Here is a 26,020-nt window from a genome sequence, read left to right as displayed (position 1 = left end):
TTTAATTTTACTTATTTATTTTGAGAGAGAGAGGAAGAGAGGGAGAAAAACATCAATGTGTGGTAGCCTCTCACACGCCCCCTACTGGGGAAGTAGCCCACTATCTAGGCAAATACCCTGCCTGGGAATTGAACCAGCAACACTTTGGTTTCTAGGCCAGCATTCAATCCACCGAGCCACATGAGCCAAGGCAGAAACACCTTTTCTGTACAAGCATTTGTTGTCACTTTTTTACTTCTGAATTTTTTCAACCAAAATCATCTGATTTTATAGAGTAAAATGAAAAAAATGAAGGAAAAATACAAAGATCAAGATGAAGAAGACCGTGAACTCATTATGAAATTGCTAGGGGTAAGTAATAGCTAAAAACTTTCTCTACCTTTGCTTTTCAAAGGGCATCCAGACGCCTGCCTATTTATATATGCCAGGCATTCAATACATTTTTGTTAAAATAGTGACAATATTGAAAATACTGACATTAACTGTATTTTCCTCTATGAATTGAAGTCTGCAGGTTCAAACAAAGAAGAAAAAGGGAAGAAGGGTAAGAAAGGAAAAATGAAGGATGAACTAGTAAAGAAACAGCCTCAGAAATCTAAAGGTGGATTACGGGTCTCAGACAGCATAAGGAAAGAAACTCCATCCCTTCAGGTTATAACTCATGAGTTACAAGACTTGGCTGTAGATGATCCACATGATGACAAGGTAAGGCTGCCACACACATACGGACTTTAGCTTTTTAGTTAAGGTAACCAGTCATCCTTGGGTTCCCAGGACATGGGGCTCACCAGTGCCGAAACCAGAATGAGTAGTAACCCTATTCTTGATGGAAAGTCACCCTAGAAATACAACCTATAAGACTGAAATCCCAGACTCCAGCATAAAAATGATAGTGTTGATTGCTGATAAAGTTTATCACAGGTCTTTAGAAAGTAATCAGTTTTCTGGACAGACTTTATTTGATTCTGGTAGGAATTTAAAGACAAACAATTGGGATTGTCTTGAAGATAAGTGTAAAATAAATTTGCACTTTTTGAGATTTTTCTACAGGAATATGTGCTGCATTACCTTACATAATGTTGAGAGTGGTTACACAGTTAAAAGTGCCAGTTGCCCTGGTTGCAAAACCAGTGAGAAGTTAGCATTTTTCCAGTTAAGATGGCTGCCTGATCTGTCAACTGAATACAAGCCCAGCCCTAAGTATATCTTCTCCATGAATATGTATGAGGTCTGTCCAGAAGGTATCCAACCATGTAATATGAGTTCTGTCCAGAGAAAAGTCCAGCAGTTGTTAATATAATTAGAACAGTTTGCATGACATTGATGTAAACTGGCAGCCAAGGAGAGTGGACTGGAATGTGCGTGTGTGAACAATGATGGCTTCACTGTACTTGTCAGTGGGGCCGTAGATGCCACTGAGTGAGCATGTGTACCATGTGGTTGTCACATTCTAAATGGGCAAGTGAGCAACAAATCTGCATTATGTTTTGCTTTAAGCTTGAACATTTCTCCATGGAAACTATTTGGATGATTCAGAAGGCTTTTGGGGACGATGCAGTGAGTGCAGTGCAAATAAAAAGTGCAGTATAAACACTTCAAAGATGGTCGAGAATTTGTTGAAAGTGTTGAAAGAGAATTTAGAAGTGTTGAAACACTTCCAAAGATGGTCTACATCTTTTGGAAGGCCTGCAACAAGCAGGACACCTGAGAACATTGAATGTGTACAGGCTGCAATCAGCAAATACAGGCGACCGACAATGCAAGAATTAGAAGCTGATCTGGAGATTCCAAAAACTACTGTGTTGGAGATTTTGACATAGGACCTTGGCATGAAACATGTCATGGCAAAATTTGTTCCACGGCTTCTGCTACCAGAGCAGAAGGAATATCATGCTGCAGTGGCTCATGATGCTGGGAGAACTGGGCCACATAGCAGATGGCTGGATACTCTCTGGACAGACCTCGTATGAAAAATAGAAACATCTTTGAAGAAGATACAAGAAACATGGTACACAGGACAGTGAAGCCTCAGTCCCCTTCAAAGTAGGCACCTTTGGGCCTTATACCGTTCTCCCAGTCCCCATCAGCTGCCCTGTTATATTTTCCTCTCATGAATGGTCTGAAATCTCTTCCCTTTCAAAGGTGATTTTAGTTTAGGGAAAAACGAGGAGTCACAGGGTGCCAGATCTGAGCTGTAGGAGGGCTGAGTCACCGGGGCGATTTGATGTTTTGCCAAAAACACTGCACGAGACACAATTCATGTAAGGGCATTGTCGTGATGAAGCTGCCAGTCACCAGTTGCCCATAGCTGTGGCCTTTTGAATCATCCATAGTTTTGCAGAGGTATGTTCAAGCTTAACAGAATCCAATGCAGATTTGTTGCTGTACTTAGTCATTTTTAATGCAGTGGCCACACAGTACACATGCTCACTCAGTGGCATCTACTGCCCCCACTAAGTACAGTGAAGTGGTTATTGTTCATGCATGCACATTCCAGTCCACTCCTTGGCTGCCAGGTTACATGGATGCCCTGCAAATAGTTCTTGTTGTATTAAGAATAGCTGGACTTTCTCTGGACATACCTCATCATGACCCTTGAAATTCTGAGCAAAGGAATTGTTTTTTAAATTTGTAAAAATTTTTGATTCAGACTGTATTTTCACTTATGGTTGTGAAAGCTTTGGTTATAATTGTGTGCTCTGTTGTGTGCAGGTAATGCTCATGGGGAGCCTAAATGTTATGCTGTTTTCTTTTTTCCCTGCTTAACAGTATTGTTTAGTAATATTAAAACTCACTTCAGTTCTCACATTTTTACAGTCATCTCATATTCATAATTCTATAAACCCTAGACTCACAAGTATTCATTAAATGTGTTAATTTTTAATGTTCTTTCACAGATAGGTTATATCCAGATAGGGTTTTTAAATGTGAGCAAGCCACCAAAATTACCATTAACCTTATCTTAATATGTGAAAATTTATCTTAAAAGTGCTCAACAGGGACCAAAATATAAAAGTCTGTTCACCAGAATTCTCCATTTTCCTTTTCCCTGGCAAATACATCAAGCTTAGTTATTTTTCATTTTAAATTGTCCTTATAAGATTCACTGCTTTAGCCTATACTCTATGGTAGTGATTTTCAACCTGTGTGCCACAAGAATTTTTAAAGCATGCAACACCATACTAATTAGTCAGGGGAACTGACCTTTTTTCCCTTAGACTGTCAAGTAAAAAAATGGCAACAGCCAACATAACAATAGCCATCCAGTATGAATGAATCAAAATTATACCTATTTTTTGTAAGATCAGCAAAAATTATATTTTTGGTGTGCCATAGAATCTTAGTAATTAGCTGGTATACAAAGAGAGGAAGCAGTTGAAAATCACTGCTCTATGGGAAAGTCTTTTAAACCTCAGAGAACAATCCTTTTTCTCTCTGACTGGCATTGCATTCTGAAATACAAGACACAGTTTTGGAGTCCTTATCCTATGGGTAAGACATGACAGTCCTGTTAAATCACTGTTTCTTTTTCATAGTTTTTAATCATGTGGTATTTCAATTTAAGTTATAGCTGACTCTTAAAATTTTCTGTTCGGAGCAGGAAGAGCAAGATCTGGATCATCAGGGAAATGAGGTATGATTTTGTGTCTGGGCCCCTCCCGCAACGTTCTGACTGTACTCCAGCTTCCAGAACACATGTGACACAACTCCTAACTAATTAAACCTAAAAGGCTAAGATAAAGCTCTGGAGTCTGGGTTTGAATCCCAGCTTTGCTTCGTGTCAGCTCCCTCATTTGAAGAATGAGGATAATAATTATCCCTACTAGGAAAGAGTTGTTTTGAGAACTAAGGTAATATATGTCAAGTATTTAAGAGTTCATGGCACATTATTAACACCATTTTAGCACCATTTTGTCTCTAAATTTATTCATGTTAAATAAATATGGGCAACCTTGTAGGCAGCCCACCAAATGGGAAACTCTAAGCCCTAGTTCTCCTTACGTAAAGGTAAGAGAGAAGGCTATTATAACCCAGAATTTCTTAACTTCAGCCCTGTGAATATTTTGGGATGGATAATTCTTTGTTGTGTGGGTAGCTGTCCCATCCATGGTCTCTACCTACTACTAGATGTCGGTAGCACTCTGTGCCCCATACACCCACCCACCCACCTCCAGTTCTGTTACCATATATGTCTCCAAATGTTGCCCAATGTATTCTGGGCGCAAAACCCCATAGTTGAGATCCACTGGTCCAAAGTATCAGTCCCATTTACATGTAATGAATTTAAATCTATTTATAGTCATTGTTGTGCTTCATTTTAATCAATAAGCATTTTCTGCAACTGAAGTAATACCCAACAAGTTTTTTCTCCTTTCTCTTACATGGGTTACAAGTGCCTTTTTGAAAATCATTATTCTCATTTCTCATTACACTAGACAAAAAAACACCATTTGTCTAAAACTCTTTTGAGCTGTAAAGCAGAGCTTAAGACTGCTTATCAATCAGAAAAGGATAAAAGTGTTGAAATACTAATTTGACAGGTTTTAGAGTTTTCCTTTTTAGAATTGGTGTAAATTACTATTGTTTGTTTCCCTTTTTAGGAAAATCTGTTTGACTCTCTGACAGGGCAGCCACATCCTGAAGATGTCCTACTGTTTGCCATTCCGATATGCGCCCCTTACACCACCATGACAAACTATAAGTAAGTCATCACTAGTTTACTCAAAACAGCTGGCAGAGTAGTGATTTATGAATTGTTTTGTATTTTCTATTTAGTAACACATGCAATTTCTTTTTAAAGATATAAAGTGAAACTTACTCCTGGAGTTCAGAAAAAAGGAAAAGGTATTTACATATTTTTTTAAATTATGATTTTAAACATCTCTTGACTGAAGAGAAGTAGTAGATTCTTCTATTTTATATTTACAGCTGCAAAAACAGCCTTGAATAGTTTCATGCATTCCAAAGAAGCAACGGCAAGAGAAAAAGACTTATTCCGCAGTGTAAAGGTAAAGTATTTCTCCAGAACTTTCTAAAGATTTGTAGTACAACTAAAAATAACAGCAGTTACTTGCTATTTTTTGTTCTTAGTTTATTTGGTACATGCAAGCTGCAGCTGCTTTTTTGGTAGAAAATGCTGCCTTCCTAGCAGTATAAGTAAAATCATTTCAGGTAAAAATTTTAGAAATGCTTTTCTATTGATAATAGAGGACACATAATTGTCATAGAAAGAAATATGATTGACCACATAGAATGTGAAGATATTCAGCAGTTCTTTTTTTTTTTAGGACACAGATTTATCAAGAAACATTCCTGGGAAAGTGAAAGTGTCTGCACCCAACCTTCTGAATGTAAAAAGGAAGTAGCTGAGATAAAATCCTAAAATATATGAGAAGAGCCAATTTTATAGCCTTCTGGACATTCAAAACTGAAGATACCGTGTAACATGACTTCTGCTTTTAAAAATGAACTAAATATTGTCTTGCTATATTCACCAAAAGGATTTATTCTTATTTTATTCCAGTTTTGTAGCGAGGAGATGCTGTCTTTAAGATTTCCTAAAATAATTGGGGACAATTAAATGTTAATTGTATACATCTATAGTTATTCTCCTGCATATTCTTGGAATTTGGGAAGTTAATATTAAGTATTCATTTCATGTTGTAAAATAACTGAATCGTGAAATGGTTCAGTTGCTTCAACTATTCACTTAGTAGTCTGCAGTGTATAATATCTAATATATCTGTTACTCACAGGCCAATCCCAAGGGTTGTTTTTCTTTTCTTCCTGGTGGTGGTGGTGGTGGTATTTGGGGGCAGTTTAAATATTTTGGATTAAGTCTTGGACACCCTAATTATTGAAGGAGTTAGTTTTCTTCCATCTGTACTTGTCAAAAAGTATATTAGGCCAGATTTAAAATACAGATAATTCCCATGACTCAGCTTAAGGAATAATACCTAAGGAGAAATTGGTGGTGATCATTTCCATGGATTTATATACCCTCACTTTTCACCTTAATTTCTTTATTGTAATCTCATTCAGTTCTGTACCATTTAATTTTCCACTGCTTGTAGGTATCAGTAGCATGTTATGAAGTACCTTAACCTGTAGTGTCAGAAATGCACTTTTACCATGAAAGGCTCCAGACCCAGCTTGCTTCTGTCTCCTAACAGAATGGAGAATAAAGTCATACCTTATTTCCATTCTTCTATGAGCTACAAAACTGTCACTTTTTAAATGATCAGACACAGCTGCCTGTAGTCAACGTGACCACTTCTCCCAGACCCTATACCAAAGCATTCAAGGTCAAAGTACTAAACAGCTGTTGGCCCTTCCCTTTTTTACTAGTTTCTCAGTCTTCCTGTTGAGAATATTTTCCCACTTGAAATCAATGTTTGAATAAACTTTATATAGTCTTGTGTTGTAAATACAACATAATAGACTATTCTTGCCATTTAAAAATTATTTTAAAACAATAAATTCAACTTGGGGTGGTGAACACACAATGCAATGTACAGATGATGATCTGTGGAATTGTGCACCTGAAACCTGCATAAATTTGTTAACCATTGTCACCCCAAAAGTTCAATTATAAAGGAAAAACATAACTTCACCATTTTAAGTGGTAAGAATAATTAGTATAATGTTCCTACAGATGTATGTCCTGATGTTACCAAAAAGAAACCATATCCTTAGGGTAAAACCCAAGTATGTATTACCCTTTGCTCTAATAGAAGACAATTACTGGTGTTAAATACATTTATTTAGACACAAAAATAGGTTCTCTAGGCCATTCACATGCACATTAAAATCAGAAGGCTGCAAAACTACAACAATGCATGTAACTATACAAATGATGCCACTCTTTGATGTTTACAGAATTGCTGTCCATGCAGGGTGATCAGAGGCATTATCTCTGAAGCCTTAAGATCCAGAAGTGTTGTTACTACCAAACCTCTGATTAACACTGTGAAGTAAGTGTTTGGGAAGGCAGTTCCACGAGTTGGCTAACATTTCTTTAAAGCAAATGACTGCTTCTAAGCTTAGCCTGAAAGTGAGCAAGGAAAGAGAAAAATAATTTCACTTTACTGTTTAGAAGTATGTTCACTTGAACTATTAAAATGAAAAAAAAAAAAAAGGAACCATTTTCTTTAATGATTTTCATAGGAAAATACAACTGGGTAGTTATATTAATGAAGGCTTATTAGTGCCCTGAAAAAGTTACTTGCCTTACAAGAGATTTTGGCTGAACTGAAAATATGAGGACTTCATTACTGTGTGCCTGAAAAATAAATAAGAACACATTAAAAAAACAAGTACTTCACAAACAAGTTTCAGCAGTGTTCCTCCACAGGTCGCATACTTACAGCTCTGTGATGGACAAGGAGGTTATTGGCACACCCACCAAAAATAATCACCTCTCCTTCATCACTGGCACAAGCGGTATGCCATAACCTACATTTAAAACAAGAGCTTGAGTTTCAAGTCACCCAAAGCACCACAGAACAGAACTGATTTAATAAATACTTAGAGAGAGCTCTTTAGTTCAGACCAACATCAAAGTGAGAAGGGATTTTCTTAAGGAAAAGTAGCCAAAGGTAGAAAAATCAATGTCTATTTTGTCTGGATGTTAGCGTTTTGTCTCTGGTCCAGACCTAATATGCAGTGAGTGGTCTGAACTAAACAAACTGTTCTCTAAGTCTTTGTTAGCAATAAAAATCTAAAAGAAGATGAGTGGTCTATGGCCTCTCCTTCCTCTTTTCACAGGCTGGGCCAACTGGCCTTACACAAAACGTGAAAGATTCTGAATCTCCCTGAGTAAACAATGTATCTGAAGGCCTGGTAATTCAATGGAAAGAATATTTGTGCCAAATACAGTCTCAGTGGCCTGAGGTTAGAGGATGAGGCAAAAATGGAGGCCAACATATCTAAAGATGCTTTCAACATCTATTTTGACTATCATTTCCTGTTCAGTCTTTTTAACAATTATTTGAGATCAACAACAAATAACCCAGTGTTTAACAGTCTCTTTTTTGGTGGTTTGACATCTTAGCCTTTGTTTTGCAGTGCTACTGAAAATCTAACTGAAACTTATCTGATTTTTGTCCATATACATTCTTTAAGGTTTCGAAATTCTCCCCTTTCCAGTTCCTTTTTCTTTTTTTAATGACAGATTTAGATGCAGTTCAATTCACTTGGGTAACGAGCTTGATTATAAATGTTAACTATATCAGTAATTTGTTGATAAAGAAAGAAAAAGTCAAAATCCAGCCCTGTTTTTCACACAGAGATAATGGAAAAGAAAGCTTGATACTAGGATAACATTTTTTTTTTCTTCTTTCAAAAAGTATATTAAACCTTAGTGAATACCAGGGTATTTATTAGAAGAACGATGGATTTAATGCAGCCAAAATTTCCTCATTCTGTCTCGTACATCTCTGCGGACTTCATTAATTTCGTATAAGAATTACCTTTTTAAATAGTTCATACCTTGGTCTGTCAGTATAGGGATGATTAAACTGTATCCATTCATTTTTACTGATGCAGTAAATCCAGGCATCACCTGGTTGAAACAGAAAAAAAGAACTATGAAGTATGTTACTCGGTATGTAACATTGATATTTAAAGGGCACAGCTTTAGAAAGAAAGGTAATAAAATCAGATTTTGAGTAGATACAGAAAGTGTATGTTTTTCTCTCTGCAATTAACCAAGTAAGCCCTTTGCATGTTACAGCCCTTCAGCAGGGTTTGTAGTGTTTCCAGGTCACATCTTTACAGAGTGGATATATGGCATAGTATGAGAAGTACAGGAATATGTTATAGGATAAAAATTAATAACAAATCTTCCAACCAACACTACAGCCTTGATGTTCTAATAGAAGAGCCTTTTTCAAACTATGTATATATTATATATGAACGATATACAGTGATTTTTTATATTTCTAAATAAGAACTTACTTAGTGGCTGTTTATCAGTGGTAAATCCTCCAAAGAGAAAGAGATGATCTGAAGAAACTGGTGTTAGTGAGTGCCAAGATCGGCCAACTGGGCATACGCCTTGTGGAATTCTGAAAATAATAGCTATGTTATAATATCAACATCTAAAAGCAGAGAAACACTGAACTTTTAAAATTTATATGGAACTAAAGAAAAAAGAGACTTTAAATTTTAAAAGGCTCTTTAGTATTAACTACATGCTTTAGAATGAACTACTTTCTTTGTCAACTTTAGACCATTTTTCAACAGACACTGAACACACACTACATGCCAGGCATAGTTAATGGAAACAGGAATTAAAAAAATAAAATTCCTCCATTAAGGATCTAATGATCATGTTTATTTAAACTCACAGTTACAGAAAATTTAAGCAAATACATTACATATCAATAATAGAGAATAAGGAAAAAAGCCATGGAAAATTTTTGGAAAACTTTCCTAAATATGTAATGTGATACCTACAATTCATTCCACTCCCATGAATCCAGATTAAGATAGTGAAGATCATTCATTCTAGCATCCTAAAAAAAGATAATTTAGTTACCATTTTGAATAATTCAAAGTCAGTCACTGAAACTGTTTATATACTCACTCGATATCTGCCTCCAAACACAAAGCCTTTGTTTCCAATAGTGGCACAGGCATGGGCTGCACGAGGTGAAGGTGCTGTACCCTATTAAAGTCAGATAAGCAATCTAATAAATAAATGAACTTTTTATAAGTACCAGAGTCTTCACACTTCAGTGTACAAAAATACTCATAATGGCTAATATGTCTCACGTGCTGTTAAGTGCTTTGATGGATTAATTCACTTGATCCTCATATGTTACATGGTTGCAACAGTCATTGGCTAGGTAAGGATACTTGATTGGCAAACCACTTTCCACATAAAAATATACAAGACACTTGAGCTTTAAAGCTAAACTGCAGACCTGTAGTCAATAGTAGTACAAAAGGCTGACTACCACAACTGCAAAATTTTTTTTTTAAATATTTATTTTTAGAGAGTGGGAAAGAGACGGAGAAACATCAATGTGTGGTTGCCTCTCGCACGCCCCCACAGGAGACCTGGCCTGCAACTCTGGCATGTGCCCTGACTGGGAATAGAACTGGCGACCCTCACTACTGGAAATTTTAATTTTATATTTTTGAGGTGTATTACTGAATAGACTAGTGGGTAATTAGAATGCTTACTCTATTTTTATCTTTTAAAATAAAAGCATGCACATTCTATAACATCTGTATCATAGGAGAAAGAAACCTACTTGGGTAACTTAAATTCCAATATAGTACTAGGTCATTTATTTGATTACAAACAATACCACTCAATATCTATTAGATAATAGATGCTAGTTTGGTCTATACAGTCATTTAAACTTTTCTGAGTTCTGGAGTCCTTGGAAAATATGAAAGGTCTGGCTCTTTTCCAGAAAACAGGAGGAATGAACAAGAAGTCTCACACCACCTCCCAACTTCCCTGCTCTAAGTAGTCTTACTTTATTAATCCAACTATTCCTCAGGAACTCACAGTAGTTATAGGCTGGCTCCAGGTAAATGTTTCAGTGTCTAAAATATGTACATGATCATTCCATCCTCTTGGATGACTTGAATTCTACAGAAAAGAATAAGAACCTGAGTTACTTTACAAATAACATTTGCAAAGTTATATAGTCTTGGTCTGATTTATTAACGACACAAAACCACTACAAACAAAGTATATTATTTCAACATACTAAGTTAGGCCATATGCAAATACGAAACTTCACTTACCCAGAAAGATGTTTCATCAAATTCAAAAGTTCCCAATACTTTATCTTCAGGTAGATATCCATACCCTCCGAAAAAGATTAACCTATTTTATTTTAAAAAAAAGAGACACTAAAAATTCAAATATCCATAGGTTAACATACAAGAAATTTTTCTATGCACTATGTTATGAGTTGAAAAGGCACATGATTATGTGAAAATTCTCATATAGTGATGGCTAATACGTCTCAGGTGCTATGTTAAGTGCTTTGATGTGTTAATACACTAATCCTCCTATGCACTATGGTTACATCAGTTATTAGCTAAAGATACTTGAAAGGCAAACCACTTTCCACATAAGAACCCAAACCTGTAGTGCTAACTCACTTGTTTTTATATACCCAGACACCAAGTTTGTCCTTTGATGACGGAGGCATTCCTTGGCAGTCAATTCTTTCCCACTGTAATACTCTGTCTGTAGACCTTAAATCCAGCATGTAGAACTGTCAGAAGCAATGAGTTCAGTTAGATTTTGTTATGTGAAGGAAATTCAACCATGGCATTTAATTTTGTTGTAATTTGTAATAATAAGAATGTCATTTAATTCAGTACCACTCAAAAAGTGTGACTGCAGACTGGCTGCCCATCTGCAAAACTGTTACTGAGTCTATATAAGGAACTTGTGCCAGAATATAAATTACCTAAGTCACTAAGCATCCTGTTTAGTTCAGCTGATTTTTTTTCCCTATAGCCATACTTCTTCTGTGAAGGAATAGAAATGTACTGGCTTATAGTCTGTGGCCTTAGATAGGTACTTAGAGTTGTACTGATCTAATTTGTGGGTATCAGGATAGTATTACCAAAAAAATCAGAGTCAGCAATTTCACCTCCAGAATCAATCTAACAAACATGTCTTAAGTGCCTACTTAACACTAGGGGCCTAGGACAAATCATAAAATATTAGGTATCAGTCTATCTTTAAAGGTTCACATCTAGGTGCTTGAATAAATCTAACTGCTCCTAAGCTTCTTCGTGATCATACTTTACATGCTTAACCCCAGCCACCTGACATACTAATGACTGCCATTTCTCTGACTGCCCTGAAAGCTGCAGCTTCTTTCCCAAGCTTCCTCACATTGTGTCAAAATTATTTTTCTCCTTCTCAGCCCTGACATATTGGTAATGTAGCTCAATCAACTACAGCCTATTGCAGTGCCTCACAAAATCTTCTAGGCACAGAACCTTTCCTTTACACAAAATCTTTACGTAAAAGCCTAACAAAAGCAAAAATGGAGCCATACTTGGCGAAAATGGTGGTGGAAGGGGCAGTCTGGAGCCACTAACACCATTATGCCCCTCCCACAGGGGTCTTGGAGTCCCTAGGAGCTCAGTCTAAACCATCTCAGCCATATGGACCACTTGGCATTTCCATAAACACACTTGCTTATGGACACCTCTGCATCTTGATACCTGTATCTTGGCTGTGACTTTGAATTGCATTCTTCATTTCAAGCATCACCTCTTGGATAAAACCCTTTCTGTTCCTCCATCTGATCAAACTCAATGTCAAGGACTCTTTTTCAGATTCAGAAATATTTACTGAGCTATTACTATCAGCCAGGCTCTGTGTATCTCTGCCATGTGCTACTGAAATCATTTACTTATACGTGTCCACGTAGAATGTGAGCTCCAGGAGGTGCAGGCTGCGTATCATTGGTCTCTGTGTCTCCAGCGTCTACCAAGTGCTCAGCAAATAAGGTGCCCATTAAGTTGCCAAATAAATGAATTTATAAGAGTTCATCTATATCATATGCACCTTTCTGACTTCATCTCTCTCTTACTGGCCTGAGAGAACAACTGATACATTTTTCCTATTTTGGAAAAAACATGAATACAGTCTGAATGACAGTATCTCATGATGCCAGATCATAGGAATATTAGTATATAAAATGTTTTCAGTGTTACTTTATTCTTAATGGCTTTCTGCATGGTGGCCTGTTAATTTTTACCCTGCCCCCCCACGATTACCTCACTTTCATCTAATTTACCGTCATTCCTCTAACACTCCAGGTTTCTAAAAGAGCAAGTAGCTGCAAAGAACACAAAAACCACCTAGGAAGTTACTGCACACAGGTTACTGACCAAAGGTGATTTTATAAAATGCCTATGTAAATACAGACTGGCAAATAAAACTCTAAAATGCACATGCATACCATAATCAAGTACATTTTTTAACTGGGACAGGAATAACTATGGGCTAACCTTAGAAGTCTAAAATTGTCTGAAAAAGAATAAAACTGCCTTGAACTGTAATCCTAGTGAGGTAAGGTAGTGAGAAACACTAACCTTATTCGTATTGCCTCTTGAGTGGTGTCCTCCAAACAAGTACAGCACCCTGTCGACGCACACAGCGCAGCTTCCCGACATCGAAGGAGGAACGTCACCTTCAGTGTTGATTTTTTTCCTGAGGGAGGAAAAGCAATGTAAATAAGCCTCCCAAAAGGCAACGTAAAACTACTTTTATTTTTCTTCTATTCCCACAATAAAGGGGAAAAAAATGAACAGGCTGACTCAATCATGACTAGGGTCTCATATGGCTCTAAAATTCATTCAACGAAGGAGCTCTTCCCTCCTCGTTCGACAGGCTGCGCCAGTTGGTCCTGCACGGAGGCAGAAAGGCAGAATGAGCACACGGAAAAGCCTCCAGGACACATTATTCTGGGAGCACAACACTTTGTTTTTCAAACTTAATTGCTTTTCTTTACATGTCCAAAAGTTTTGTTTTTGAGTGAGCCAGGAAAACCCTGCCCCAGTCCTGACAGATAAATTCAATGGTGTTCAGTCACCATTAGCCATTCAGATGAATCTGATTCAGACCCAGACTTTGTGCTACTAGACACTTAGGTAGTACTTACCATAGGCCAGGAACTCCTCTGCCTGCTTTGCATATTTTAACACATTCTGAATTTGAAGCTGAATAAAAACTAATTAGGAAACATTCAGAATATTAATAGTCACTCGAATATCACAATATCACAATATACTAAGGTTTTAAGTTTTAGTAGGCTTTTTTTTAAATTATAGGGCTGATTTTTTTTAAAAATGTAGCATTCCGTATTAAAGAAATACTATTACACATTTCTAATTCTCTAGAAAAAAAAGATGTGTGAACAGCCCAGAAAACACGGATTAGCTATGTACAGAAATAATCCTAGTTTTAGTTTAGCTGAAATCAAATGGGGGGCTACTATTCCCGTTCTTAGATCTAGAGTATGTGTAGTATTTGTACAGCACAAAGTCCTCACAATGCAAACCACAGGGGAAGACTACTTTATAAATCCTCAAACATGGCTGACCTAGCCTTCTGAGAATCACATTGATTCTGCCAACGACAGACATCCTGAGTACCACTGTTAAGAGACTAGCGAAAGATTCTTTGAGAATAGCCCCAGTTTGAATAGAAGGTAAATTTAAGTTAGTTTTGTTTTTTAAACAAAACATTATTTCAAAGAGATTTCCATAGAAAATTTAATGTTAGAGCTCATCAAAATAGAACACCTTTACTTCTAGTAGATACAATCTAAAACTTTTCTCATTTAAGATACCATGTAACAAAAGATGCAACATCTTAAAAAATATATATGTGATACTTCTGAAGAGATGCTAGGTCACACTAGCACAACATTGTTTTCTTGTTGTTTGCAACATTGAATGCTTTCCCCTTTTAAGTCAAGTTACCATCTTCCAGTCTCCATGTTGTAGATCCAAAGTTCTTCTCTAGGCAGATAAAAGTCGTATAATCCTCTGATTTGGTTACTCTAAGAACCAAAAAGAAAATTGTAGATATAAAAAATAATTGGTATTCTGAAGAGGCACTACTGTATTTTTTTATATCTATCTTATCTGAGATACTGAGATGTAAAATTAAATTGGTCTGCTAAGTCCAGCAAATAAATGCACATTCATCCCCACCCCATGCTACAAACTCAAAGTAATGCTTACTATAGACAGCTCTTATTTCAAATTTTTGATAGAGCAGTTGCAATGGTGCAGGAAGTTAAGAGATCACTGGGAAATCTCCAAGCCCACTTGGTCCTGAACAGACCATGCACCAAATGTCAGTTGCATGACTTCAAGAGAGAGAAGAACCTGTGCCATGGTGAGCAGACTAAAGAAAAGTCTACCCTTTAATTCCTTACCCACACTGCCACGTGACGTATCGTTTTTTTCTAGCCATTCTTAATTTTGACCCATTCATTCTCCACCAAGATGCAGAGAGGGTAGCACTGCAAATATGTAAGTCCTTTTGCAAACTTTTAAGTTCTTTGTTCTGCTCCACTTCCCTTCAGGTGATAATTATTAGACTAAGTGTACCATATACTAGAACTAGCCTACAGCTACCCATGGACTGCTTTAACTATCACAAAGATCCTTAAAAGTAGTTGGTATCTCAGGAAAACAGGTTTTTGAGAGAGGTTAGCAATTTGCCAGGTTACTTAGCAAGTAATGGTAGAACCAGGATTTCAGCCTCCTTTCCCTGAATTTGTAGCTTCCACTGCTGCTCAGCCTCTCCAACCTTTGAACCTCACTGGCAACTCTCTGAACAATGTCAGCATACAGTATACTATTGCAGTTTCCTGAGAATGGGTGTCACAGTCTAATAAGCTTGGATATCATACAGCAATAGAGCACCTGGCCAAGAAAACATTTTGCTTTTACTCCACTTTTGAAGGGAAAGGCTAGAAGATAGCAGGCTGAACCCAAGAAGATCATCCTGGCCTAGGGAGGAAAAGTGACCACTGTGTAGGAAGGTTAAGGTTCATTGCCTTCAAAACAATCTCCAAGGGCTGCCTACTCTCAGGGTTCTAAACAAAATGGAGACAGCCTGTCTTTGAACCAACCACTCGGCATCCAGGCCTTCAAAAACACCATGAGAAATCTTCCACCCTGACTACCTTCCCTTTCTCCAAGCCCAAAGAAAAGTCCCATTTCCTGAGTGCTGCTGACTTACACAAACAGAATTTTGAATATTGTAGTTCAGACTTAAGTACGATTGACAAACAGGTTAATTTTTCTCCTTAGGGACTATTTACATTTCATTAAGGATCACCACATACCTACCCTCTTCCTCTTAACAAGTGCCCACTAAATACTTATTCATTGGAGACTGAGGAAAACAAATTCGGACTAGCAAAAAACACACACACAAAAAAACTTTTGTGGTTAAACTACATGAAGTAATCAGGACAGCTATGGCACTTTGTCCCATCTATCTTCTGAGAGTCATCTCAAAAGTGTTCAGCTATGGTCAGGTCAACTGTACCGTGAGCTGAAACTTACTGCCAGAGTCACAAAGCAAATCATCAAAGGCACAGGTGTAGTGGACCCTAGATTTCAAGCAAATACTTGGAGGGAGGAGATTATTTTTAAGAGGAAAAGGGACTATAAAGAATATTTTTGGTAGGAACAGATTAGAGTCAACTGAACAAATGAAATGGGATGATTCTAGAATGTGGAGTGTTACTGGGAAGTTCTAAAAAGCAAGAGAGCTGGAGAACCAGTAGGCAAGGGATAAATAGCAGACATTTAGGGTAGAGTCCCTGTGCACAGGTCTAGAAGAAATGCAAGTGGCTCTGAACTAGTAACTAATTACATTATCATTAGGGGTCAAGGAGCTGTTGATGTTTTTGGATACTACTGGAACTTTTCCATTAACTTTCTCAATACGGATGTCTTCTGAAAATTTTAAGCCCTTTCTCAGCTGAAACCAAAAGGAAAACAACGTTAAAGTATTCGGACACAGTCTACACAAGGTGTAGCTGTACTCCGGAATTGGCGGAGGGTTGAATGCGGCCAACGGCACCGGTGGGCCAAGTGGCCTCGGCTCCACAGGTTGACATCACACACCGTCACCTGTTTACGCACACCCCCAACTTTTTAAATAAAAACAGGCTAGCCCTCAGGCGCCGCCCAACCGCGAAATACCGCTCCGAGGTCACGGAGTACTCAGAGCGCCTGGAGCAACAGTGCTGGGCTCGGCTCGGCTGGGCTGGGGGGGCGGGGAGGGTTGAGGTGGGGCAGAGCGCGCTGTGAGGGCAGGGTGGGGGCACTGCAACAGCCCAGAGAGGGGTCTCGGACGGGTCGGGGACTCGTGAGAAGATTCCCACGCACAAAAAGAACAATGATGCGCAGGGTCTGGACGTGGGGGGCGCGGGAGACGGCCAGTCTGGCTTGCCCACCCGGCCCGCCACCAGGACCCAGGTGACACCAAGCAACGCCCGCCATGGCCGGGCTACTCACTGACCTTGTAGCCACCCCAGACGAACATGTGGCGCCCGTCGCTGACGGCTACGTGGCCGCTGCGCTCGGCGGGGCAGGTGAGCTCCATGGACTCATAGCTGTCGTAGGCCGGCCCTGGCAAGTCGTCCGCCCGCAGATCCTCATTCCCATCAGCCATCTTGAGGCGGCACTTTTGTCCACCAACAATCCCCACAGCCGTCCGAGAGAGGAGACGAGACAAAGGAACAGGGAGAAAGAAACGAACGGTGGCTAAAAAGACTTGGTGGAGGCCACTCCCTCGCCGCCGGCGCGTGCACCGGCCCAGCCCCTCGGAGGACGGCCCTTCGGATGCAGGGCGGTGCTGTCCAGGTTGTGGGCTGGACAGCGAGGGCCGGGGCAGGCCAGGGGTCCACCGAGGGCAGGTACTAGCTTGTAGCCTGTCCGCCCCGCCCCCGGCTCCCGTCACACCACCGACTGCTCTTGTTTATGCCGCCTCCGGAACCACCCGCTCTGCCTACGCGGTCTGCGGGGCTCCGGAAGCGCGGCTTGCACTCAGCGCCCCCAGCGCCGGGTCCTCCCGCTGCTGCAGTGCTGCTCCGCCCAGGCCCGGGCTCTGAATCTGTGAAGGCGAGGTCCGCACACGGCCGAGCCTCCGAGCCCTGCAGGCACTGCCAGGATACAAGGGACTGTAGCCAAAGCGCTGTTGAAATGGCCCAGCTGGTGTGTTTCTGGTCTCACGTGCCTCGGTTTCCTAGGGACTTGCAGAGAGCGCCTGCCCCTCCATGCCCGCCGATCGGGCGCCCAGCCCTCCACCCGCTCAGCTCTTCTAGTTGATTTAGTGCACCCGCCACCTAGACAGTACGTACTACCCTGAAGATTACTGTCTTAGTGAATTTATATTAGTTTTCCTCACCCATACATACATACATATAAATAATGCACTGGTGAAAACATCACTTTGTGCCTGTGCTGATAGTATGAAGTTCTAAAGAATATTTTAAGCTCCTATCAAGAGGCTAATCTTTTTAAAAGATGTTTGCGCAAAAACACTACCTGAAAAAATATACACTAATTTTGATGTGCTATTTTTAGTATATCATCCTAAAAATGATAACACCAAAAAAAATAATAATAATCCTTCCTGACAACCAGAAGAATATCCTGAAAGACATAACAGAGGTGGTCAGAAATTCCTTCTTCCTTAAGAACCAGACTGGAGACCTATTTTGTGAACTACCTGAAAAAAACCTGGAATCATCTTTCAAACAGACGAGCTGTAAGGGAAAATTCAGAGCTAATGTTATGAGGCTGTCACTGCCTTAGTCTCCTCCCATATACTGTGGGGGGTCAACAACACAGAGGCTGGTCGTAAGCCATCAGCTGGTGAGAAGTGAGGAATGAATACTGCTTGGCCATCAAATGAATTGCCGGCTCCCAGAATTTCTCTATCTCCTAATAGCAGGAGAGCCTTTGTTTAAGCCAAGTTATAGAAATTGAAAGTGAAAATCAGAATTCCCTGCCACTCCCACTATGGGGCTACCTCAAGACATAGTTTTTGGAGGAGCACAGTATATTAGGTCAAATAAGTATAGGGCCAGTTACATGTACCATAGATAATACAATATATAGATTTTCATTCTCTTGAAGCTAAAATGTTGGTGTGTATTTGAGGGGCTAATCCAACTTTTAATGTTCTAAGTAAACCATTTAAAAACAGTAGTGCTTTTCTAAGAAGCTAGAAAAGGCATTCACATAATCCAGAAACCATTTTAAAAAGTGTTCATTCCACTCAGTGTCACCTATCACTATCTACTAGGTTTTGATATTTTCCCCTCAAATATGAAATGCTGATACCAAAGCTCATTGTAATAAAAAATTACTTATAAGATGTATATTACCTGTGAGATTCACTTTCTAAATCTGTTATTCAGCCTAAAAGTAGTAAGAAAAAATGAAAATTTACACTGAAATACTGTTTGTATTTCAATCAACTCTAATGACTGATTCACACTAACAAAACTGAGAAAATAGTAAATCTACATAATTTATATAATAAATAAAATGTAAACAAAATATTTCAATACATAAATAGAAGCTTTACACATCCAAAATACAATACATATATAAAATATATCTCTAAAATGTAATGAGATACTACAAGCTACTATAATTTTCATTATAAATTACACATATATTTCAATATTTGCTCTCACATTTTAAATTTCAGAGATAATTTGCATGGTGGTATTGTGGAGAGTAACTTTACATACTAAAGCCTTTTAGTAATACATTGCTATTCAGTGGAAGGATATGACTGATAATATGAGCAATTTCTTAATTATGGCAAAAGTACTTTTTAAAAGAATATAACAATACAGTGTTTTTCTTCTGTAGAGGCAGTTAATACTGAAAATAAATGGGAAGATAACATATTTTCAATATCCTTAAGCATCAACTTTATAGAATGGGGTGGGCCAAATTGAGGGGTTTCAATAAAGGCAAATTACTATATTGCCATTCCATTTCACTGTTTATGAAAATTACTTTAGAAGCATTCTTTCAAGGCAAAATGTATTTTAACATGTCTCAAAAGTTAATAAATATACTGCTTCTCAATAATTCAAAGACTGTATGACAGATAAACCTCCATTTTAGAAACTTTAAAGCATGGGTGTATGCGTGTATGTGTCTATATATATAAATATAGATATACACAAACTAATAAATTAGTGGTAATAGAAAGCAATTGATTACATTTATTTCCCTACTCAACTAAAGGTTGAAGAAAACTTACAAAAAGAAAAAGGGAAAATTGCAATGATGTGTGTGTAGGACTACTTTCCTAAATGAGTGTTAAAAGGGTAGGCATTCAACGTTAATATTGTACCAGTCTTTGCCTCTTTTATACTTTTGGCCAGCTGTATTAGTTATTTAAGATGTTATTTTAATAACTGAGCTATTTAATGAGAAGATTTATGTTATTTTAAAGTGACTTGAGGAATTCTGTTCTTTCTAAAAGTTGACATGTAGTGTTTTTATGTATTATCATCATTCATTTATATATCATTATGATTTCTAAAGTCCTTGGATAATTTCTTATTCTTCTCAAATTTGTATAATCTTTCCCGTAATGAGTACACAGTGAGTTAAAATCTCCTATAATTGTACTTACTTTCAGAAAGTATTATTTCCTGTAGCTTATCAGGAAATTATTTTAGAAATATAAATTAATCTCCCATTAACACCTCATTCCCATATATCCCACGCCATGTAATCACTTTAACTTAGCATTTTTGCTTCAAACTTTATCTTCTAAAGAAAGCCTCCAATTTGGGGTGTAAATATACGGTCTGATTTAAATGTTTAAACACACTAAATATAGAGAGTATGTAACAACTTAATTCCTACTGATCCGCTGATACTTATTTTCTGTTTCTTCTTTTTGGGCTCTTTGTTCGTCCCGGTGCTTTGCTGCAGTCCAAAATGTGATTTTTTTGAGTACTTGTTGCAGAAGTTTAGGAGGTAATAAAGATATTTGATTTTCTAAAATTATAGCATTTTTACCAATGCAGTCAAGGCATGACCTGTAAACAAAACATAACAGAATTATTCATTTTTAAGTGATAAAATAAAGTATATGTAGGGAAGTTTCTTAAAAGTAAAAATCATTATAAAGTTTTTACATAATAATGTATTTTCTTTGTATTGTTTGGAACATGAAAGGATATATATTCTTTCCAGAGCACCACAATAATTGCATACTTTTATGACACAGAGACTGTATCTGACCAAAATCCAATAGAAACAGATATTACAGCTTAGTATGCATAATATTCTTTAAGTAAAAAATCTTCAGACTTAATTTCAAAGCAGGTGAGTCTACAGTAGACCCCTTCTCACCTATCCTTATAGCCCAATATCCATTAACTCTGGCTTTCCCTTCCAGCACTCCAAGATGAAGCATCCGACATCCATTTTTACATAGCAAGATCCAGTTCTCCCCTTACTTTGGGACTTTCTACTAAGTCTGGGTATTTGGCAGGGAGTCCCACCAGCTGCCTGGACTGGGGCGGGCCCAGGATGTGGACTTGGAGACTCTCTGGCAGCTGCCAAGTGACTTCATTTAGGGACTCTCCTCCTCTAGCTCTCAGTACCTCCTGTCGTCTTCACATTTGATTTAATCATTGTGCTTTATGGTAGAAGTTGCAATCCCAGGTCACGACTTAGGTCATCAATAATTAAAGTGCCTTCTGGTTTACAGAGCCCTGTCTGGTAAAAAGGTACCTTCTGGTTATTGTGACATTACAGAGATCTGTCTGGTAGAAGTTGGGGGGAAAGACTCCTTTCTGGGAAATAGCACTTGGGGGAAGAGTTTTAGTTGATTGGTCAACCTGTGCTTATAAACCTATGACTAAAAAGAAAGTTGCTTTTATTTTAACACTGCTTGGTTTATGTATAGTATAATCTAGACTCAGGAGAGCCACTGGATGGGTCTTTCAATTACTGTATTATACTGTAACAAGTTGTTTTGTCAAAGATCAGGGAAGTGGGACAAAATGCCTTACCTAGAAACTTTCATTAGTTCACATAATCAGGATGCAGGATTAAAAGAAAATAGATTAATGGTCCAGAGAAGAGGGAATTTGCTTGTGAAAGATAGCAGATGCTCAAAGGAGAGGGCCCAGGAAGATCTAGATACTATGGCTGCTGTGAGCACGGTCAGGGCTCCCACCACCCCTCTAGCCCTGGGGGATCTTCCTCCTTACACAGCAGAGGGAACTGGGGGAAGTGAGCCTGAGCTGGTCTCACCATCTGGAACCCATCAGGGAACCAAATTCAGAGGAGGACAAGCCCCTACCAGGGCAGGGCTATACCCTCTGCAGAAACTTCCAGTGGGAGCAAGGCCAGAGGGCCAGCTCACTGGATATTATTGGGCACATCCTCCATTTTCTACATCAGATCTATTAAATTGGAAAAACTCTGAAAGGGCCAGAATATATCCCTTTAGAATGGATGAAGGAGTGCACTTAGGCTTTTGAGTCCCTGAAGGCACATCTGGCTCCTATACCAGCCCTGGAGCTTCCACACCTACTAAAGCCCTCTCAGTTATACATTCATGAAAGGCAGGGCATTGCCCTAGGAGTCCTCACCCAAATGCTTAGTGACATTTCACAAGCCATTGCTTACTTGTCAAGGAAACTAGATCACACTGTCCAGGGGTAGCCAGCCTGCTTGACAGCTGTGACAACCACCTGAGAGCTCTTACAGAAAGCTGAAAATTTTCCTTGAGACAGCCACCATTTATGCACTCCACCAAGTGCTGAGCCTGCTGGAGCAAAAGGGAAATTTGTGGCTCACTGCTGGAAGAATGGGCAGGTGCCAAGCCATTCTTCTTCGTGATCCCAATGTCTCTCTCAAAACTAAGTTAAATCCTACCTCTCTTCTCCCAAAGCCTGACTCAGCTGCACTAATACTGTGCTGAGATAATTGATGAAGTTTATTCTAGCAGAATTGACTTACAGAACTGTCCTCTAGAAGAGGCAGACTTGATTCTATATGCAGATGGAAGCAGTTATATGGACAAAGAAAACAGAAAGGCTAGATATGCAATGGTGACTGTTGAAGGAATAGTAGAGGTCAAGGCCTTGCTGCTGGGAACCTTTGCTCAGAAAGCTGAACTGACTGCATTGACGAGGGCACTGGAATTGTTGCACAAAAAGAGAGTGAAGTGTGTGTATCCTCAAGGAAAGCTTTCCTAATTTTGCAATCACAAGGTTCCCTCTGGAAGAAAAAAGAACTGTTAACCTCCAATGAAAAGGAGATTAAGCATGCAGCAGAAATTTTTTAATTATTAGAGGCTGTTCAGGTACCTTTACAGGTGGCAGTTACGCACTGCCCTGGCCACCAGAAAGAGGACACTGAAGTGGCTTAGAGGAAACAATCTGGCTGATGAAGCAGCCAAAGAGGCTGCTAAAGGAACATTTATAATGCCTTTGGTGCCTGTTCTAGACTTGTCACAATTTCACCCTAAATATTTGACTGTAGACTTAGAGAAAGCTGAGAGCTGGGGTTTTGATGAAGAAGGTGCTAAGAGCAGAGGGAGAAAGAATAAGAAAAGAATTATATTGCTTCCTGAACATTTAGTAGAGCCAGTCATGAAGCATTTGCATGAAGTCACTCACTATGTAAGGGACTCATTAACCACATATATAAACTGTGGCTCACAGGTTCTGGAACTTCTAAAGTCATACAAAAAGTAATTGCTACATGTGTGCCAGAAGAACAACCCCAAGACAGATTCCCATCAAAACAAAGATGGAAAACAATACCAAAAACAGCCCATTTGAGGACTGGCAAATAAACTTTATCCAGATGTCAAGGGTCCAAGGGTGGAAAAATTTGCTAGTCTTTGTTGACACCTTTTCAGGATGGGTAGGTGCCTACCCTACCAGAACTGAGAAATCCTAAAAGTAATGAAAGCCCTACTGAGGGAAATAATTCCTCACTGTGGCCTACCTAGCAGCATCCAGAGCCAGAATGTAGCTGCCTTTTTTTCAGAAATCACACAGGTTAGTAAATTGTTAGGAATCTAGTAGAGACTGCACATGACATGAAGACCTCAGACTCCTGGGAAGGTAGAGAAGATGAATCACACCTTGAAGAAAAATATAGCCAAGTTGTGTCAAGAAGCTCATCTCCATTGGGATATAGCTTTGCCAACTGTCCTGCTCAGGATAAGGGTGGCTCTTCCGAGTGAGATTCAATTGAGCCCTTATGAACTTGTGTACGGGCAACCATGTCAGGCGACCATTTCAGGCTATGACTGGGATGGGAGATAGGTATGTAGATCAAGAAGTGAAGGTTAAGAAGTATGTACAACATTTACGTCAGGTCTTAGCTATAACTAATGACCTTGCTTGTATGACAGACCTCTCCCCTGACAGGTTTGGCTACATTCCTTTGAGCCTGGAGATAAGGTGCTACTCAAGATTTGGAAGACAGGATCTCCAGAAAGCCAACCAGAAAAAAAGTGGAACGGACCTTCGAGTGTGCTCTTCACCCCCACCATGGTGAAGCTGGCAGAAATAAACCTTCGATTCATCACACCAGAGTAAAGAAAGCACCAGAGGAACAATGGACCACCAAATCTCAAGAAGACCTGAATGTCATCTTTCGAAAACAATGACATATTCTTTTCATTACTTTTTGTTTAACTCCACGTTATGGAGAACTTGTTCCTTTCAAATGAAATGAATATATTTGGGTATATTTAGCAAAATGTTCTAAACATCTCTGAACTTTGTCTTGCAGGGGGAATTTATGTTGAACAAACTTGCACTACGTGTCTTATGGGTGTTTGTACTCCCCTGGAAAGCTTTTGCTGATATTTATATTTGGGGACATTTGGTAACTCTAAAGGACAGAGAAATGTTTTCCTTAAAAGTCACTAATGTAGCCGAAGCTAGAGAGTGTACAATATTTTTCAACTATGCTAAAACTGTTTTGTACTTTATCATAGCTTATTGTTGCATACAATGTGCTCCCTTATGTATTTAATTAAATACATAATTAAATGTATTCCTAAGCTCCCCCCTACCAAATGGTCTAAGATACATGCTCAACAGCAAAATGAGTACTTCCATATGAAACTGATCTTACAGAAATAAGATAGTTTAAACTAACAGTGGGGGGATGATGGGGGACTGAAGAGCTGGAAAATTATAGTTGAAAGTAATAGTTAATAAGCCTAGTAGTCAATGCATGTGAAAAGCTCTTGTTTCAGGAACTGCAGGTACAGCCAACCCTGACTCCAGGGTACAAGAGATTGACCTTTGTGCTCCAGAAGGGACCATACGCAATCAAGGTGGTATCTGAGCCATTGTGTTCCAGCGAGAGACAGTCTGCCTCCAAGGACACAAATAAAGAAAATGACTGGTCCGCAGATGAAAGAATGCCACAGAAATTTCCAGACAGCATCTTTTATCTGATTAACCTCTTTCCTGAATTCCAAACCCCTTACCTACACTTTTTTCCGTTGAATTCCAAACCCTTTACCTACACTTTTCTTCTCCTTATAAAAAAGGTCAGTTTAAAAATGGAATTTAAGACCATGTGTTAGGGTTCAAACCCACCATCTTCTCAGACTGCTGGCCATCTGAATAAAGCGCCCATAAAGATTCAATCCCTGTCTCTGCTTATTGGGTCTCACAGGTGACAGGCAACATGAATGCTGGCTTTTCTGGTTTCAAAAATACAGTTCCCTCTGAGTGGTCAGGACACACTCCTGGGTTGTGGCCCAGGTTCCCTATTGGGGTCATGTGAGAGGCAAGCAACTGATGTTTCTTTCACACATGGATGTTTCTCTCTCTCTCATTCTCCCTCCCTTCCCCCTCTCTCTTTAAAAAAAAAAAAAAAACTTTTAAAAATAATACATTCATTGGATTTTGCTTTAGTCAATCTCAGTTGTCATTTTTACAAGGATTTACACTCTAGGATTTTACAAGGATTTACACTTCTTACTTTCATGAAGCCTTTTCTCTTTACTCTGAAAATGCTCAATAAGAAGAGTGAAAATATTCTGTATCAATACAAAAGGTGTACAAGAAGATGAAATGATTCTTGTATCTGATACAGATTTAATTCTGCTGCTATGGAAAAAAGCATAGCTCCTGTGCCCCTTCCACAGGAGGGGAAGGTAAGAGTCAGATGAGAAGACAGACTCTCATTACTTTCCATTCACTGATTCCACAATATTTATTAGTGTGCACTACATATTAGGTATTGGTTAGGAGTAGGAAACCCAACACTGAAAAAAAATTGTATTCCAACCTTCAAGATTACAATTTAGTGAAAAAAATAAGCAGCAATAAATGTTGTGACTGGGATAATAATGAAATTCCCATGGCAGGTATAGGTCCTTATAGAAATCAGATAGGAAGAGTAACCAAGACAACTTTCATAAGCCAGGGAAAGTTTCCAGATGAGAGGTCCATGTTGA

At 38.8% G+C, this 26,020-nt stretch overlaps 3 protein-coding genes across 6 annotated transcripts in view; 1 reads left to right on the top strand and 2 right to left on the bottom strand.

Annotated features, from left to right (window-relative positions):
• Window positions 1–5,500, top strand: part of NEMF (nuclear export mediator factor) — a 54,582-nt gene extending 49,082 nt beyond the window's left edge. The window contains exons 27-33 of the mRNA XM_054593938.1: window positions 274–351; window positions 508–705; window positions 3,602–3,634; window positions 4,602–4,702; window positions 4,802–4,845; window positions 4,930–5,009; window positions 5,289–5,500. Coding sequence (XP_054449913.1) covers window positions 274–351; window positions 508–705; window positions 3,602–3,634; window positions 4,602–4,702; window positions 4,802–4,845; window positions 4,930–5,009; window positions 5,289–5,366 — 612 coding nt within the window. The 3' untranslated portion in view covers window positions 5,367–5,500. The remainder of the gene's footprint in view (window positions 1–273; window positions 352–507; window positions 706–3,601; window positions 3,635–4,601; window positions 4,703–4,801; window positions 4,846–4,929; window positions 5,010–5,288) is intronic.
• Window positions 5,501–6,728: 1,228 nt separating this feature from the next.
• Window positions 6,729–17,589, bottom strand: KLHDC2 (kelch domain containing 2). The gene is made up of 13 exons (XM_054594036.1): window positions 17,048–17,589; window positions 14,482–14,561; window positions 13,090–13,207; window positions 11,131–11,246; window positions 10,768–10,849; window positions 10,526–10,609; window positions 9,590–9,670; window positions 9,460–9,518; window positions 8,959–9,068; window positions 8,491–8,563; window positions 7,368–7,455; window positions 7,230–7,282; window positions 6,729–7,048 (listed from the first exon to the last, which is right to left on the bottom strand). Exons 1-13 carry the CDS (start codon window positions 17,198–17,200, stop codon window positions 6,925–6,927), a joined length of 1,221 nt encoding a protein of 406 aa, XP_054450011.1. The 5' UTR covers window positions 17,201–17,589; the 3' UTR covers window positions 6,729–6,924.
• A 1,675-nt stretch (window positions 17,590–19,264) lies between these two features.
• KLHDC1 (kelch domain containing 1) overlaps window positions 19,265–26,020 on the bottom strand; it is an 85,714-nt gene continuing 78,958 nt past the window's right edge. For 3 of the 4 annotated variants that reach the window (XM_054593605.1, XM_054593750.1, XM_054593673.1), the window contains one exon: window positions 19,265–20,606. In XM_054593605.1, the coding sequence (XP_054449580.1) occupies window positions 20,420–20,606 (187 nt within the window). In that variant the 3' untranslated portion in view covers window positions 19,265–20,419. The remainder of the gene's footprint in view (window positions 20,607–26,020) is intronic. The other variant, XM_054593831.1, reaches the window with a different exon arrangement.

Source organism: Pteronotus mesoamericanus, unplaced genomic scaffold (assembly GCF_021234165.1).
Source record: "Pteronotus mesoamericanus isolate MK-2021 breed Mesoamerican mustached bat unplaced genomic scaffold, CSHL_Meso_final contig_100, whole genome shotgun sequence".
Classification (NCBI taxonomy): domain Eukaryota; kingdom Metazoa; phylum Chordata; class Mammalia; order Chiroptera; family Mormoopidae; genus Pteronotus; species Pteronotus mesoamericanus.
This window is presented reverse-complemented; position numbering and strand designations above follow the sequence as displayed.

Excerpts from the sequence above, each read along its gene's own strand:
- KLHDC2 (XM_054594036.1), bottom strand. The coding sequence starts at position 17,200 with ATGGCTGATGGGAATGAGGATCTGCGGGCGGACGACTTGCCAGGGCCG. Across the intron at positions 8,564-8,958 it reads CACTGATAAACAGCCACTAA|GTGATGCCTGGATTTACTGC; the intron begins GTAAGTTCTTAT and ends TGTTTCAACCAG. Across the intron at positions 7,049-7,229 it reads CAGCCAAAATCTCTTGTAAG|GCTAAGCTTAGAAGCAGTCA; the intron begins GCAAGTAACTTT and ends GCTCACTTTCAG.